Source organism: Melanerpes formicivorus, unplaced genomic scaffold (assembly GCF_026170545.1).
Source record: "Melanerpes formicivorus ecotype bairdi unplaced genomic scaffold, bMelFor1.0.p_v2 SCAF_112, whole genome shotgun sequence".
NCBI lineage: Eukaryota > Metazoa > Chordata > Aves > Piciformes > Picidae > Melanerpes > Melanerpes formicivorus.
Genome location: NW_027142464.1, coordinates 770,474 through 786,346, shown reverse-complemented (window position 1 = coordinate 786,346; position 15,873 = coordinate 770,474). Strand labels below are relative to the sequence as shown.

Genomic DNA, 15,873 nt, shown 5'->3' with positions numbered 1-15,873 from the left:
CGCGCTGCCATTGGCTGCCGCAGGTGGGGCGTGGCCGCGCGGCCTTGTGGGAGTCGTAGTTCCGCCCTCGCGCCCGCCCCGGGCCCGCCCCCCGGACCCGCCCGCGGCCGTGACCCCCTCCCTCCCCACCCCCCCCACTCCCCCCTGCCTGCCGCGGCAGGGCCCGGGGCCAGCACCGCTGGCGTCAGCCCTGGAACGAAGGGCCTAGGCCGCCCCGCCGCCGCAACCGCCCCCGGCACCAGCGCCGCCGGCCGCGCCGGGAGCGGAGGCTCTGCCGGACCCGAGCTGTTTTCACCGGAGCGTGTCCGTACCCCCGCCCCGCCGCCTGCACCTGCTCCCGCTGGCGCCGCTCGGCCCTGGGCAGCCCGCCCGTCCTGCGTGCCCGTACCCGCCGGGCCTGGCAGCGGGGCTGGCTGAAAAGCCACCCACAGGATGTTGTAACGGCACGAGGTGCCCCACGGTGGGGAGCGGTGCCGCCGCCCGGAGCCCCTGCGGGTCACCGGCAGACGGCAGCCCCGCGCGGGAACGACCATCACCGCACCCGGGAAACCCCAGCGCGGCCAGCAGTGACCACCACGGAGTCACTTCGGCTCCGCCACCTCCGAGCTGTGACTCAGGCCGGCCGGGAGGCGCTGAGGCGAAGCTGCAGGGAGGTCTCTGACAAGCGCTGGTGACCTCACTCCGGGGGTGAGGTTTGGCTGTAGCCCCCTGGGCGTTGTCACCAGGCTGGAGGACCTCTGCGCAACAATCCCTACGTGGAGGGGGCCAGGAGGAGAGGCACAGCGATGCTGCCTGTCCCTCAGGGGTGCCTGTCCCAGCCGGCACTGCCGCCGGGCAGCCTCCACAGAAAACTGCCACCCAAAGCTCAAAGGGACTGAAATGCTCTGCCAGTCTCGCTGGGGACACGGCTGTGTCACGCTGGCCTCCCGCTCCAGGCCTCAACTGGTGTTTGTTTCACTACCCACACTCAACACCCTGCCTCCCTCCCAAGCTGCGTGGATGCCCTGGCACCAGCCTGGAAGCCAGAGAGCCAGGACAGGCCTGGTCAGCCCTGGGCTGCCTCCAGTACCCAGCAGCAGTGCCCATGCTCCCCGTGGAGAGGAGGATTTGTCCGGGCTCAGAGCAGGATGGAGACGCTGTGCCCACCCTGAGCCACTTGGCAGAACAAACAGATTCCAAGGGGAATCCTGGCAGAGTCTCACCCAGGGTTGAGATAATGCCAAGGGTGAAGCCTCTGGCAGGAGAGGAGCAGCAGCATTCCCCATCCATCATTTGTCTGTCCAGGGCTGCACACCGGTGAGGGAATTGGTACCACAGGCATCATCAGACACCAAGCAGGGACCATCCCAATGCCAGCGGCAGGGAGCAGCCGTGGGCTGCCCGGTGACTTCTCACGGGCTCCGGTGCTGCCAGAGCAGAGGAACCGGCTCAGCCCGAGCTCGGCAGGAACCGGGCACTCACAGCACTGATCTTCCAGAGCCATTTCACCGACAGCCCCCGCACCCCGCTCCTGGCCGAGCCATCAGCGCAGGGCTCTGGGAACGCGGCTGTAAGCCCACCCAGCGCGGGCACCGGACGCTCGGTCAAGAGAAACGAAGCGTGAGACGCCGCGAGCTCCGACGGGGCTTTACTCGGAGCCTGCTCACGATTTGGCGGAGAAGCCCCATAGCGCCCACGCGTGTCCTATTTATCCCGCGCCTCTGGCCGGCCCCTGCTTGTGCGGACTCGCCGTGACCTGCCCGCCGGGGCTTCCCCGCTGCGCCCCGCAGAGACCCAGCGCGGAGGCGGGCACCGGGGGTGGGCACCGGCCAGCACCCGCGGCTCCCCGCCCCTAAGAAGCGAGCTCCGGCCGCGCCGCCTCGACGGCAGCCCGGGGGTCTCCGTGGAGGGGCTGCAAACCGAGGCGGCGGCGCGGGAAGCACCGCGGCGCGGGAAGCCGCCCCGGGCGCGCCACGGTGACGTCACTGCCGGGGCGGGGCTGCCGCCGGAAGTTGTCGTTGCCCGGCAGCGGTTGCCAGGCGACGGAGGCGGCCGCGATGGAGGAGGAGGAGGAGGAGAAGAAGGTCCCGGCCGGCACCTTCCCCAGCTTCATGAGCGAGGGGACGCTGCTGGCCCGGCGGGGCGAGCACGGCAAGGCCCTGGCCTGCTTCAGCAACGTGAGCGCGGGAGCGGGGAGGTGGCACCGGGGGAGGGCGGCCGCGGCGGGACGTGGGCGTCGGTGGCACCTGGGTCACATAGGGGTGGCTGGGAGAGTGGTGGCACGAAGGGAAGGGGGATACAGAAGCACACCACGAGGGGAGGTGGCAGAGGCGGGACAGGTGAGGGGGTTGCGAGGGCAGTGCTGCAGCAGGGCGGGGAGAGCAGCAAGGAGAGCACAAAGCTGCGGTGAAGAGGCTGGGCTCGTCCTCATCCAGCATCGAGAGCCAGGCTGGGCAGAGCAGGTTCCACCAAAGAGAGGGGCGGCTGGGGAGGGGCAGCTGGGGAGGTCCTGCTGGGGCAGCTGGGGAGGTCCTGCTGAGCCAGCAGTGACCTGTCCCTGGCTGCTGCCTCGCAGGCTCTGAAGCTGAGGCCAGGAGACAAGCACTGCCTGGTGGCACGCTCAAAGTGCTACCTGAGGCTTGGAGACACTGAAAACGCCCTGAAAGATGCTGAAGCTTCTCTCCAAAGTGACAAAACATTCTCCAAGGTAACCAGCACGAAGTGGTGAGAGCCGGGGGGGGGGGGGGAGGGGGGCAGGGAGCCAGGCAGGGGCTGGCAGGCAGTGTTGTGTATTTTCCACCTTGTTTATTCTTCTTCTCTTCCCCTGCACACCGTTCCAGGGACTTTACCAGAAAGCTGAAGCCCTCTACACCATGGGGGACTTTGAGTTTGCTTTGGTCCTTTACCACCGAGGCCGCAGCCTGCACCCAGACCTGCAGAAGCTGTCTCTGGGCATCGAGAAAGCCCAGGAGGCCATTGTCAACTGCATTGGAAGTAAGAAGTGTCCTTTGTGTCCCCAGGAGCTGTTCAGGGGACAGCTGAGGCCGTGTTGGCTCAGAAAGCGCCCCAAGGACCCTGCAACAGGAGGCTCTTTGCTTGTGGATTTGTGCCCTTCTCCTGTGAGATCAGGAAGCACCAAAAGTGCCAAGTCTCTCTTTCTGCCCCTTTTTTGGCTGCATGCCCCACTGGTCCCCTGGCAGCTGCAGCTCTGCACCCAAACTGACAGCAGCATTCCCAAAGTCACCATGGAAAGGCTCTGTTGGCACAGAGCAGAGCAGCTCAGCCCTCACAGCCCCACAGAGATCTTCACCCTCGTGTTCAAGGCTCATTACAGAACTTTCCCTGCTGCCTGAGCCTGGCCCAGCCCCCAGCCCAGCTTCCTTCCACGTGCCTTGCGTAAGGGCAGTGCCAGTGCCCCTGGCAGGGTAGCTCTGCTTTCATCACCCCTGGCTCAGCCCCTGGCAGGAGGCAGGAAAGGCCAAGGCCCTGGGGATGGCCAAAGCTAACAGAGAACTTGTCCCTTCCCCCTTGGCAGCAGAGCTCTGGCAGCCCAGCAGGCAGGCACAGGACATGCTCCGGGGCACAGGGACACTGCTGCCACCTCCAACACATGCCCAGAGCAGCAGGGGCCTGGCTGGCTGCTGGGGAACCTGCTGGGCTGGTTCCAGCCTGCTCAGGTGGCTCCCACAGCCCAGGCAGGGCACACCCTGCACACCCAGGTCCTGATCCTGCTGATATCCAACTGCCTCTGCTCTGCCTGGAATGGCTTCCCAGAGCCCAGCCCACCCCCAGTGCCACAGCCTGCCACATCCCAGCGGGGTGGGAGCCTGGAGCTCTTTCCTGGGGGGTACTGAAAACCCAGGGACAGTGTCCCAGGCCAGCTCACTTCCCTCCATCACTGCTGCTTTCCCTGCACTGCTGCCTCAACACCTTCACACCTCTCAGCTGGAGCAGCTCTGTGCCTGCTGTGCCCCTGGCCTCTGTGGACTGGAGGCAAAGGAACAGACTGAAACCCAGCCATAGCTCCTAGATGCAGGGGAAAGAAGCACAGAAGCAGGTTGGAGTTGGATCCAGACCTTTAAACATCTGGGGAATGCTGACACCTTACCAGGGCAGGTCCCCAGAGCTGCTTTGTTTGGCAGATCCCCAACCCCCAGCCTCCCATGGCACTCACATCACTGATCCTGGCCCAGCTGCAGAAAACCCTTCCACAGAGCAGGTGAAGCTCCTTCCTTCCTCCCTTCTGCCCAAACCAGAGCAGAGAGCTGCTTTTCATCCTCACCTCCACTGCCAGAGTGCAGAACTGGATGGCAGAGTGAGAATGAAATGGGAGCTGTGCCCTGTGCTCAGAGCTTGCTGTGGTCCCTTCCTTCCTCTGGTTGCATGCAGGATGCAGCACATCTCTGCAGGAGGAGCAGGCTGCTGGGAGCCCCTGGAGCCCTGTGCAGCGCTGCCTGAAACCCTGAGAGGAGCAGCAGCACTGAGCTGAGCTCCCAGCACACCCAGACAGCTGCTGGGAAGGGCTGGCAGAAGGCTTTGCGCCACCAGGACACGACAGGCTGGGCACATTCGTGGCCATTGTGATTCCTGAGGGCTCTGCACTGCTGTGGCTGAGCTCTGCTGAAGGTTTTCTTGTGCCTGCAGGTCCATCCTCGGTGAAGCTGCGGTGCACGGAGGAGCTGCGCTTCGTCAGCCGGCAGGCAGAGGTAGGGCCGGCAGCGAGCTGCGGTCGCCGTGGTGCTGACACCGTCTGCAGCGTCCTCTGCAGCACCACGGACGTGGACAGGGCAGGTCCAGGGAGTACCCTCTGAGCACAGGGCACAGGTCCAGGGAGTGCCCTCGGAGCACAGGGGGGCCCTGCCCGGAGTGCTGATTGAATGCTTTTGGCTCACGCTGCTCAACATTGACAGGAGAAGGCAGAAGGGTTGGGGAAAGGCAACCGGGAGCCAAGCCCAGGCTGAGCTCTCTCCCAAGCCCCTCTCTGGTGCTTGTTGCTGCTGGGCCACCAAAGGCTAATCAGTAACAGCCCCGAGGTCAGAGCCAGGGGACTTTTATCTCCAATATTTGCTTTGCTTTCCCCTGATGGCTCAGGGTCACAGTTTTGATGCTGGGCACTTTCCTGGTTGCTTCACTCTGGGCCGGTCCCACCGCAGGGCTGCCTCAATTCTCCAGGACAGGCCACACTGGTGGGAGGGCAGCACAGAGACTGCTCCTTGCTGCTGCAGCTGGAGTCAGGAGATGCTTGATGATGAAACTAATCAGCACTAATTGCTGGGATTCTGAGTGTGGCACTTCAGCAAGGCCCTGGCAAGAGCCCTGCCTCTCGCAGCCTCTCTGCCCCTGCCTCTCGCAGCCTCTCTGCCCCTGCCTGTGGGAGCTGCCTTGCCCACAGCCCTCCACTGGGCAGAACTAATTCTTGCTCTTACCTCAATGCCTCCTGCAGTTCTTGGGCACGAGGGAGCACCACTGGGTGCAAAATCTCAGTGGCTCATGACCAAGGAGTTGGTGAGGTCCTAGCTCTGGGCTCTGCTGGAAGGGAGAAGTTTGCTCACAGAGCTCTGCTAATTCTCAGGCTCCCCACTGATGCCCCCCAAAACTTCCTCCATTTTTTTCTTGCTGTAGAGCAAAAAAGCAAATCAGAAAGCCCAAATCAAAGTGAGCAAGGATCAAAAATGGGCCAAGAAAGAGAAGCCTGTGAGGAGCCCAAGGGCAGAGCGGCAGCTCCTCGGGGAGCTCTATGCAGACAAGGCCTACCTGGAAGAGCTGCTCAAGGATAAAGGTTTTTCTCCACTGCATTTAACTCAAAGTTCTTCTCCTTTTACCCCCCACCCTGTGACTGCTCTTCCCCACAGCTATCAAAGCTCAAACAGCACATGGTGCTTGTGGTGGTCCTGAGAGAGGCCCAGGCTGGCTTAGAACCAGACCCAACAGCCAGGACTGAGCACATTTCCTTCCCTCTCCAGAGCCAGGCTCTGATAAGAGACAAAACCAGCTCAGAGCAATCTGTGCTGGTGAAATCAGAAGCAGAATCACTGCCAAGGACTCAGTGCTCAGACCCCTGGCCCTGGCATGAGGAGGGAAGTGTTGCCCAAGAGGCTGTAACTCCTTTGTGGTTTCCTTGCCAGTGCTGCTAGGGTCGAGCTGCAGAGCTCCCTGTGGAGCTAGGCACAGGGTGGGGTCCCCTCAGTCACTTCTGGAGAACTCTTTGCCCAGTCACTGAGCAGTAATTAAGGATTCAGAGCACTCCTGGGGGCAGTAATCATGTGTGGGCTCTCTGGTTGCCAGGCACACAAACCTCTCTTCCCTTCCCCTCCTGCAGTCAGCCCCCAGCCCTGCACAGATTCACTCCAGCACAGAGCCCCCACAGGGGACGGCTGATTGCTCCTCACCACTGAGCCCCTTCCTGGCCCTTGTCAGCAGAAAGGACAGCAGCTGGAGGGGCTGGGCCCAGCAGCCCCAGCTCAGGGCAACACCCAGTGGGTAACAGCAGCTTCCCTCCCTCAGCCCAGCCCCGAGCAGCTCCTTGGTGCCCCTCACAAACCCTCCCTCCCTGCACCGCCGCTTGCCCCTCGCACCCTGGGCACGCATTAACGCAGCCTGGCTTCTGCTGCTTTGCTTCCAGATCTGATGGAGAGCAGCACAAGACAGGGGGTGAAAGTGGCAGAGCTGGTGCAGGGGGGCATCGCCTACCTGGATGCCCGCAGCGAGTTCTGGCGGCAGCAGAAGCCGCTGTACGCGCGGCTGCGGGAGCGCCGGCTGCGGCGGCAGGGCCGGGCGCGGCGCGGCAGGAGGCGGCCGGCAGAGCTTGGCAGATACCTGGCAAAGACCATGGAGGACATCGACTTGTGTAGGTGTCCTGGCTGGGGGCAGGGAGGGGTGGGGACTGGCACCTGCAGGTATCTGCTGCAGTGAGCCCAGAGCAGAGAGCAGAGGCAGCTGAGGGGTGAGCCAAGGCCGGCAGGGAGGGCTGGGGAGGCCTTGGTCCTGCGTCCTGCTCTTCCCCCAGCGCCGCCTCAGCCACACCGCCCAGCCCTTGGCTTTCTCGGCTTTGTCTGGACTTGGGGCCCTGCTGAGTGGCTTTCAGGACACCACTTAGAGATCAAAGCCAGGCAGGCCACTGCTGCATGCAGCAAACCCCTCTGGGCTGGTCACCAGCAGCTGTCAGCCATGGCCACAGCTCTGACACCACGGCAGGGAGCTGAAGCAGCTGGGCAAGAGCTGTGTGGAAGCAAGGAGCAATCCACTTCTGGTGCTCAGAACCCAGGGGAAAGCATTTGGTAGCTGCTGCAGTTCAGCTCTTTGGTGCTACAACAGCAGGGTGAGGAGAGAGTCAGAAATGTCCCAAACCCATGGGCACAAGGAGGTCACAGGGAGCTCAGCTGGGTGGGGACCCAGCCCAGGCTGCCCTGCTGCAGTCACTGAGAGCTTTCAAAACCTCCCCACAATGCTCATTGCTCTCCTTTGCGTCTCCACAGCCAGGGCAGGCTGTGACCAGAGTCCTTTCCCCTTACCTGCTGCAAGGGAAGGGGTTTCCAGCAGGGCCAGAGGTGCCAAGGGCACATTTCCTGGAGACTGGAGGCAGGAGTGTGAGAGGGGTTGGGAGCTGACCTCTCCCAGGCTGGGGCTTGCACAAGTTAGCTTTCCCTCCCCAGCATCACCACATCTGTGCTGAGCTCCCCTCCTTGTTGTCTCTAGTGCTGGCTGGGGGCTGCCCTGGAGAAGGCTGCCAGCAAGCTGAGTGTGTGCTAAGGACGGTGCAGAGGTGCCCAGAGCAGGAGCTGCCCAACAAGGCTGAGCTGCTGGGAAGCCTCCACAGCCGCATGGGCAGCGCCCAGCTGCAGATGGGACAGGTGGAGGCAGCCCTGCAGAGCCACCAGATGGACCTGAAGTGTGCTGAGCAGAAGTAAGTGCTGGGAGGCTTGGACAGAGGAGAGAGAGGAAAGGACCTGCTGGGGTGTGCCAGGCTGAGGCCAGGTTGCAGCTCCCAGCTGGAGCTTTGGCAGCGTGCAGCAGCCAGGCCCTGCCCGAGCTGCCTGCCCTTAGGATCAGCTCTGCAGCGCCAGGAGCCCGAAGCAGAGCTGACAGGACCCAGAGCATGAGGCACAGCTGCTTCCCAGCTGAAGCTATAGCGGACACAGGTCCCAGCAGTTCTGCATCGAGCGTGGGCTCCCTCCTCAGGCTCTGCGCGGCGCAGCTTTTGTCTCTTGAGCTCAAAGCCCGAGAGCAGGCTGAGAGGTCTCTTCCCTCCAGCTCTCCGCACGCAGCCTGCAGCCAGGCCGAGCAGCAGAGCCAGCAGGGGGCTGGGGCAGGCCCGGAGCAGGGCAAGGCTGCTCAGGGACTGCTTCCTTTCTCTCCTCCACGCAGCAATCTGCCCGAGGCTGTGTCCAGAGCCCTCGACAACATTGGCAGAGTCTATACCAGGACTGGCAGGTTCCAGGAGGCCATTGCCACGTGGGTACCATGGGGAGCAGCAGAGGCACAGGGCTGGCTGGGATCAGATGTTGTCTCTTTGCTTAGTCACAAGGGGAGGGAATCAGCAAACTGAACACAGAGCTGTGAAGCTTTTCATGCCAGCAGCCCCTGGAACCCTTTGGTTATGGAACCAGTGGCTGAAATTGTAACTGGCACAGCTGGCACAGCTGGCAGCTGCCTGCCTTCCTCACCTTCTGCTTGCAGCTGGGAGAAGAAGATCCCCATGGCCAAATCCAGCCTGGAGAAGGCTTGGCTGTTCCATGAGCTTGGCCAGTGCTACCTGCAGCTGAACAGAGCTGAAGCAGCCAGAGGGTATGGAGAGAAGTCCCTGAAGGCAGCAGAGCAAGAGGGAGATGTCGAGTGGCAGCTCCATGCCACCTTGCTGGTGGCAGAAGCACAAGGTAGAGAGGGGCTGGCACAGGGCTGGGGAGAGCCTTGGCTGGTCAGGGTCCTGCAGCAAACATCACAGTGACCCTGCAGCCAAAGTGACCTCTGAGCAAGGCCTCTCCTCAGGTACTTGATTGCCATCATCTAAAATCAACCTTCTCTGTCCCAGTGCAATTGGAGGACCACTGGGCTGCCATCCTGGCCTTTGAGAGAGCCCTTGAGAAGGCAAAGCTGACTGGCAACAAAGCTGCCCAGAAGGCCATCACCACTGTGAGTGTGGAGCCTGCCGGGGAGGAGATGTTGGCTAAGGGATGGGAGTGGGGAGGACTCACCTTGGGGAGGTTGGAAAGGACAGCAGAGACCAGAGGGAAAGAGGCAGCTGCCCTGCTGGAGCTTTATTAACCACCCTGCTTGCTTGCAGGCCTTGGATGAGGCGAGCAAAAGCTTTGTGGAGCTGGACGAGGGAGGAGCAGCAATGACATTTCACTGGTACACAGGTAGCTGGACCTGCAGGATGTGGCCCAGGACAGGCCCAGTGCCCAAGTGACCCAAGGGGAACGAAGGGGCTCGGCAGCGCTGGGGCCTCCGAGCAGCAGCTGCCGTCAGAGCCGGCGCAGCGCGGAGCTCCTCCGGGTGCTGAACCGGCGCTGGCCGCTGCCCCGGCCGCGATGCGGAACGCGGGCAGGAGGTGGCAGCACGGCCCCGCGGTGCCCGGGCAGGAGGTGGCGGCACGGCCCCGCGGTGCCCGGGCAGGAGGTGGCAGCACGGCCCCGCGGTGCCCGGGCAGGAGGTGGCGGCACGGCCCCGCGGTGCCTGTGCCCGGCAGGGGCTGGGGCGGTGGGTGCGGGCACGGCGGCCGTGCCGTGCAGCTCAGCACCTCGCACCGACGGCAGCCGAGTCCCGAGGGACAGGACATGGACCAGGTGCCCTCTGAGGGTCCCTTCTAGCCCAGACCATGCCCTGACTCTGTCCCGAGGAAGCAGAGGGGAGCTGGGAGCCCTTGGCTGTGGTGGGGGGTGCCAGGGGGCTTTTTTTCTTGTGCCCTGATCTCTCTCTGCTGGAACTTGGCTTAAATTCGCATTTTCCTCCCCAGGTGATGATTGCAGAAGGGAAAGCAGAAAACATGAGAGCTCGGAGAAGGGCAGGGAAAGAGGGGAAAGGGAGCAACGCCGACTGAGCTGGGGGAGCGCAAAGCACCGAGAAGATTCCAGGAGCTGGACAGGGAAACCGGGAGCCGATAGGGAGGAGAGGGACAAAGAACCGGGGGCCGTGGGGTGGCGGAGGGAGGGGAGCAGCAGGAGGAGCCGGTAGACGCGGAGCAGCCCCGGGGGAGACGGGGAGCGCCCGCGGGTGTTGTTCTGCGCTCGGTTGGCAAACAAGAGCCTTTCCCGGCCGTCCCCGGGCAGCCGCTGCCTCGCACCTGCGCCGGTACCGCGCGTCCGCCGGCGCTGCCCCTCGTACCGGCTCCGCTGGCCCTTCGCGGGTAACGGGAACAGAAGGGGCGGGGGGCACCGAGGCTCCGGGCACCCCCTCAGCGCGCGAGGGGAGGGCCCGGCCCGGCCCCCCGCTCCCTCCCGGTACCCCCCCGGGCCCCTCCGCGCCTGCGCGGCCGCGGGCGGAGCCGGCGGTGGCGGGAAGGGGGGGCCCGGTTCTATGAAAGGGGCTGCGGCCGAGCCCGCCCCAGAGCCGCTTCCCCGCTCCGCACCGGCGGCCGCCCCGGAGCCGCTGCCCTCACCATGGTAAGTGGGGCCGGGGGTGCGCTGCGAGCGGGGCCGGGACCGGGACCGCTCCCGGGTGTGGCTTCGCGGAGGGGACGAAGCGCCGGCGGCGTCGCCGACACGTGGGCATCGGGACCGGGCGTCGCGGGGCTGCAGCCGGGACCGGTCCCGGCCCTGGAATCACCGCGGTGCAGCGGCTGCATCCCGGCGGGTCTCAGCGCCTGCCCCGGTACACGGCACCCTCCGGCACCCATCGCGAGCCCCGGTACCGCGGGGAGCCCGGAGACAAGCGGCAGCTTTGTGGGGCCGGCGGGGAGGGCCGGGCCGGGGGCGCAGCTTCAATGGGGGATTGTCCGCCCCGGAGCCCGGAGCCCAGCGCCGCGGGGCTGTGTGGGGCCATTGTCCGGCCGGGCCCTACGTGGCTCCATCCCATGAAGGCTTCCATTATGCTCCGAGCTGGCGGCCGAACAATGGCCCCGGGGGGTGTTTTCCATGATTGTTCTTTTGTTTGCGCCTCTGAAAAGCAGCCTCAGTCCCTCCAGCGCCAGCAGCTGCCCTCAGCAAAATGCCCACCGCAGCCCCAGCCCTCGCCCAGGACATGGGGCTCGGCCGCAACGATGCCAGCTTGGCCCAGCCCTGCCCCCCGGGCACACCAGAGACGCCCTGTGAGGAGCAGCAGCTTTCGGAGCCCCAAATCCATGGGGAAGGAACGGAGGGGTCCCAGGGAGCTGGGGGAAACCTCTCTCTGCTCAGGCGCTGGTTGGGTCCAGCAGCAGCCTGGGGAGCAGGCACCGCGATGCTGGGGGCTGGCACAGCAGCTGGCACAGCACATCTGGAAGCGGTGGGAGCCTGGTTCCAGAAAGCAGAACTCGTTCTGGAATGAGAGGGGAAAGTTCATCGGCTGCAGGAGTTGGGGTTCACAGCAGCTTCACCCTGCGAACGGGAAAGGGAATTTCTCTGACGTGATCTGGACCTCTCGATTTTGTCCCCAAAGCCAAGCTGGCAGCGGCCGCGGGCACAGCGCTGGGCACTGCCTGGGCAGGGCTGGGCCAGGAAGCAGCTGGGGAGCGACAGGGGAGAGGTCGCCCAACTGCTGCCCCCGCGATGCTGCTTGAAGCTTGCACAGATGGAGAAATCCTTCCCTTCCAGACCCTGCTGGGAGCCACCCTGGGATTCCAGCACGGGAGCCGCTGCGGAGGCGGCGCCGGCGCAGCAGCTCCTTCAGGGCTGCTTTCACTTTCGTGTTCCGCTCGCAGCCGCCGCAGGGCTTTGTGCTTCCCGGAAGCCGTCTCAGGTGCTCCTCATCGCAGGAGGAGCCCGGATCCCCGCTCCCAGGGGCTGGGGTGCTGGAGCACGGAGAGGGACAGCTCGCACCCTGAGGGGCAGCGTCCTGGGGGCACGGAGGATCCCTGGGCAGCCCCAAAGCCCTCTGCGGCCGTTTGTGTTGAGCTGGAGGGGAGAGGGCAGCAGCTGCCAGCCTGCGGGACTTGGGTCTCCTGTTGCAGGCGGAATTCCCCGCAGCAGCCTGCTGCGCTGGGAGCCGCAAAGGATTTGTTTTGAGCGCTCAGAAATAGATTTGGAACTGGAGGAACCCTGCCCGGGCTGGACCTTGGTCGCCTCTGACCTGCTGCCACGTGGTGGTGAAACTTCCCCTTCCTGGTCCGGCAGCACCGCGGCCAGAGGCTGCTGCAGACACAGCTCCGCAGGTCAGACCCCCGCAGCTGGTGCCCAGGCTGCTGGCGCAGGGCACCGCTGGGGGGCTGGGAGGTGGTTGACCGAGCAGGGCAGCAGAGCCCAGGGCAGGCCGGGGGAGGGGGTCCTGATGCCGTGGGTTGTGCCGCAGGGCTGCTGCCAGCCTGCAAAAGGTTTTCTCCTTGCGTTGCAGAACAGAGGCTTCTCCAAGAAGAGTCACCCGTTCCTGCCCAAGATCTTTAGGAAGATGTCTGCTCAGGCCGCCAAGGAGAGGCCTGAGAGCCTGCAGTTCCCCTTCCTGGACGACGAGGACACCATCTCCACCATCAAGGAGTCCAAAACCTTCTTCATCCTGCGGGGGCTGCCCGGCAGCGGGAAGTCCACCCTGGCCCAGGCCATCCAGGACCGGTACAAGGATGCCTGCAAGGTCATCTCGGTCGACAGCTACAAAATCACTCCCGTGGTCAGGAGCAGCCTCCCCGAGGAGTACTCCAAGGTGGATGAGGACCTGGTGGAGTACTGCAAGCGGGAGGTCAGCGTCATCGTGCTGGACGACAGCCACCACGAGCGGGAGCGGCTGGAGCAGCTCTTCGACATCGCCGACAAGTACCGGTACAAGGTCATCTTCGCCGAGCCCAAGACCCCCTGGAGGGTGGATTGCTCCCAGCTGAAGGAGAAGAACCAGTGGAAGCTGTCGGCCGAGGAGCTGAAGAAGATGAAGCCCAGCCTGGAGAAGGAGTTCCTGCCCATGTATTTCGGGTGGTTCTTGAGCAAGAGGAGCTCGGAGGTGCTGCGGAAGGCTGGCCAGGCCTTCCTGGACGAGCTGGGCAGCCTCAAGGCCTTCAAGAAGGAGAGCAAATACTGTACGTATGGAGGGGGCCTCAGGCTCTTGCTCTGGGGCTGGGCTGCTAACCTCAGCTCCTGGTGAATCTCTGGTTGAAGTGAGCAAGGAGAAGCTGTTCAGAGCTCCTGACCTGCTCCCCACAGCTGTGGAGGGGCTGCTGGCAGAGAAGACAACCCAACGACCCTCCCCCTGCCCTCGTTCCTCAGCTCTGGCTGCAGGGAGCTGGGTTTGGGCAGCAGCAGGAGGCTAAGCTCCCCAGGGTGGGTCAGGGAAGGGCTGAGCCACCTCACCCCGTCCTGCACTGGGGTTGAGCTGAGCCCTGGAGCTGCAGAGAGGCTTCTGTGTTCTGTCAGCCTGGGTGGAAGGAGGGCTCTGATCTCCCCTCGGCTCAGAGAGGTGAAACTGAGGGCCAGGCTGGGGAAGAGAGCAGGGCTGGGGCTGGGCTGGGGGGGTGACCTCGGTGGGGGGTTGCTGACAGCCTCCCTGCCTCTCCTTGCAGTTGCCTCTGCCATCGAGGACCCCAAAATCAAAATCGACCTCACCAGCTACTTCGTGAAGAGGCCTCCCGGGGTCCTGCACTGCACCACCAAGTACACCGAGTTCGGCAGGGCCGCGGGCGCCGAGGACTACGCGCAGCAGGAGGTGAGAGCGGGGCAGGGGCACCGGGCAGGGGCACCCAGGGCACCCCCACGGCCTGCACAGAGTCCCAGCTGGGCCAGGGTGCCTGGTCCCTGTCAGGCCCCTGCTGCTCCCAGCGCCGTCCCCAGCAGCCTGGCTGCAGCCAGCAGGGATCAGGGCAGTTAGCTTCCAGCTTTCAGACCAGGTAAGCTCAGGTTAGGACCTGGGGGGGTGTAAGGGGGAGAAGATGTCACCAGCCCCCAGCTCACGCTCAGGAGCTCCAGGCCACGGTCTGGTGGCTGGCAGGACCTCGGGTGTGCCACAGAGCGAGAGCCCTGGGGATGTAGCCCCCTCCTCCCCAGCCTCTGCAGCCCCCCTGCCCCCAGCCTCTGCAGCCCCCCCTAAAGCCACCCTCTGCAGCCCCCCCTAAAGCCACCCTCTGCAGCCCCCCCTAAAGCCACCCTCTGTGCCTCTCTCCCTCCCGTGCCAGGCCGTGAGGGCTTCCTACGGCAAAGGCTTCACCCTCTCCATCTCTGCCCTCTTCGTCACGACAAAAACTGTTGGTGCTCGAGTGGAGCTGAGCGAGCAGCAGCTGCTGCTGTGGCCTGGGGACGCCGACAAGATCCTGCCCACCGACAGCCTGCCCAAGGGCAGCCGTGCCCACATCACCCTGGGCTGCGCCAACGGCGTGGAGGCCGTGCAGACTGGCTTCGACCTGCTGGAGTTCGTGAAGCTGGAGAAGGCAGGGAGCAAGGGGGAGCAGGTGGGGGAGATCGGAGGGGGCAGGCTGCTGTACTTCGAGAACGGGATGTGGCTGCTGGCCCTGGCCAAGAGGCTGGAGGTCAGGGCCATCTTCTCAGGGTACTACGGGAAGGGCAAACTGGTGCCCACGCAGAGCACCAACAAGAGGGGCTCTGCCTTCAGCTCCTGCACCATCATCTAGGGGCAGGGGGCTGCTCTGGAGAGTTTTAGGTCAGTAACCTCTGTAACCCTTAAAGAGAAATAATTCCCTGTACTAAAGTCAGCCCTTTGCCTGCCCCAGCACCGAGCCCCTGGGGAGCTTCTTGGCCTCACAACAAGGAAGAAAACAAGCAGCAGCCTCTGCCCTGCCTGCCCCCCTGCCCCTCGCTGGCAGCAGCAGCCTCTGCCCTGCCCTGCCCCCCTGCCCCTCGCTGGCAGCCTCTGCCCTGCCTGCCCCCCTGCCCCTCGCTGGCAGCCTCTGCCCTGCCTGCCCCCCTGCCCCTCGCTGGCAGCAGCAGCCTCTGCCCTGCCCTGCCCCCCTGCCCCTCGCTGGCAGCAGCAGTCCCTGCCTGCCCCCCTGCCCCTCGCTGGCAGCCTTCTGCCCTGCCCCCCTGCCCCTCACTGGCAGCTTTCTGCCCTGCCCCCCTGCCCCTCGCTGGCAGCCTCTGCCCTGCCCCCCTGCCCCTCGCTGGCAGCAGCAGCAGCTTCTGCCCTGCCCCTCTGCCCCTCGCTGGCAGCAGCAGTCCCTGCCTGCCCCCCTGCCCCTCACTGGCAGCAGCTGCTGCAGGGCAGAGCTCTGGAGAGCAGGAGCTGAGGGCTCTGCTTGTTTCCTTCCTCGGAGCAAGGTCAGCTCTGGTCTCTGCCCACGTCCCTAGGAACCACAATCGTCAGCTCCTGCCTGTGAGCAGGGGCAGACCAGGGCCTGGGCACAGCCAGGGCAGCTGTGCCACATCTCCCTCCCCCAGGGGCTGCCACCAGCTGCCCTGGGAGCTGGTCCTGGGTGAGACCCCCCCCAGCTGTGGGCCCTCTTGCAGCCAGCTGAGCTCTGCCCCAGCTCCACCTCCACTGCTCCCAGGAGCCCCCAGGACAGGCACCCAGCTCCTGCAGCCCTGCACAGGGCCAGAGCAGGCTGGGCCAAGTCCAGCGTCCTGTAGGCAACAATCCTGCCCTGGCAGGGGGTGGCAGAGAGCAGCCAAGGCCTCTTCCACCTTATCTGATAGCAACTCAGCTCCTGGCTGGGGCACAGCCCTGTGCTCCCTGCAGGATTCTCCTCCTCTCCTCTCTAATGCACTTGAATGTTCCAGGCTGGCAGTAAGCTGCACTGGGGGCAGGAGGTGAGGGCCCCATAACTGTAACCTCTCTGCTCAAAGCTAAACCCTGGCTGCAGAGCAGCTCTGCCCCTGCTGGGGGCCAGGCCTGGGG

At 64.6% G+C, this 15,873-nt stretch overlaps 2 protein-coding genes across 3 annotated transcripts; both read left to right on the top strand.

The window, feature by feature from the left end:
• Positions 1 to 2,021: 2,021 nt before the first annotated feature.
• Positions 2,022 to 10,171, top strand: ODAD4 (outer dynein arm docking complex subunit 4). The gene is made up of 12 exons (XM_068167026.1): positions 2,022 to 2,156; positions 2,555 to 2,686; positions 2,820 to 2,973; positions 4,624 to 4,685; positions 5,602 to 5,758; positions 6,602 to 6,826; positions 7,675 to 7,882; positions 8,344 to 8,430; positions 8,656 to 8,852; positions 9,008 to 9,108; positions 9,260 to 9,335; positions 9,932 to 10,171. Exons 1-12 carry the CDS (start codon positions 2,037 to 2,039, stop codon positions 10,147 to 10,149), a joined length of 1,737 nt encoding a protein of 578 aa, XP_068023127.1. The 5' UTR covers positions 2,022 to 2,036; the 3' UTR covers positions 10,150 to 10,171.
• A 304-nt stretch (positions 10,172 to 10,475) lies between these two features.
• On the top strand, positions 10,476 to 15,077 carry CNP (2',3'-cyclic nucleotide 3' phosphodiesterase). 2 transcript variants are annotated; one of them, XM_068166966.1, is made up of 4 exons: positions 10,476 to 10,577; positions 12,442 to 13,111; positions 13,592 to 13,734; positions 14,201 to 15,077. In XM_068166966.1, the coding sequence occupies exons 1-4, from the start codon at positions 10,575 to 10,577 to the stop codon at positions 14,651 to 14,653; spliced, it is 1,269 nt and encodes a 422-aa protein (XP_068023067.1). In that variant the 5' UTR covers positions 10,476 to 10,574; the 3' UTR covers positions 14,654 to 15,077. The 2 variants fall into 2 exon arrangements, with proteins under 2 accessions (XP_068023067.1, XP_068023068.1); XM_068166967.1 differs by lacking the exon at positions 10,476 to 10,577 and adding an exon at positions 11,833 to 12,262.
• Positions 15,078 to 15,873: the final 796 nt, after the last annotated feature.

What these genes read in the sequence shown, in the direction of transcription:
- CNP (XM_068166966.1), top strand. An exon ending in CAAGAAGGAGAGCAAATACT is followed by an intron (nt 13,112 to 13,591) that starts GTACGTATGGAG and finishes CTCTCCTTGCAG; the next exon opens with TTGCCTCTGCCATCGAGGAC. An exon ending in AGGACTACGCGCAGCAGGAG is followed by an intron (nt 13,735 to 14,200) that starts GTGAGAGCGGGG and finishes CTCCCGTGCCAG; the next exon opens with GCCGTGAGGGCTTCCTACGG.
- ODAD4 (XM_068167026.1), top strand. Translation starts at nt 2,037, where the DNA reads ATGGAGGAGGAGGAGGAGGAGAAGAAGGTCCCGGCCGGCACCTTCCCC. An exon ending in CTGAAGTGTGCTGAGCAGAA is followed by an intron (nt 7,883 to 8,343) that starts GTAAGTGCTGGG and finishes TCCTCCACGCAG; the next exon opens with CAATCTGCCCGAGGCTGTGT. An exon ending in TTCCAGGAGGCCATTGCCAC is followed by an intron (nt 8,431 to 8,655) that starts GTGGGTACCATG and finishes TTCTGCTTGCAG; the next exon opens with CTGGGAGAAGAAGATCCCCA.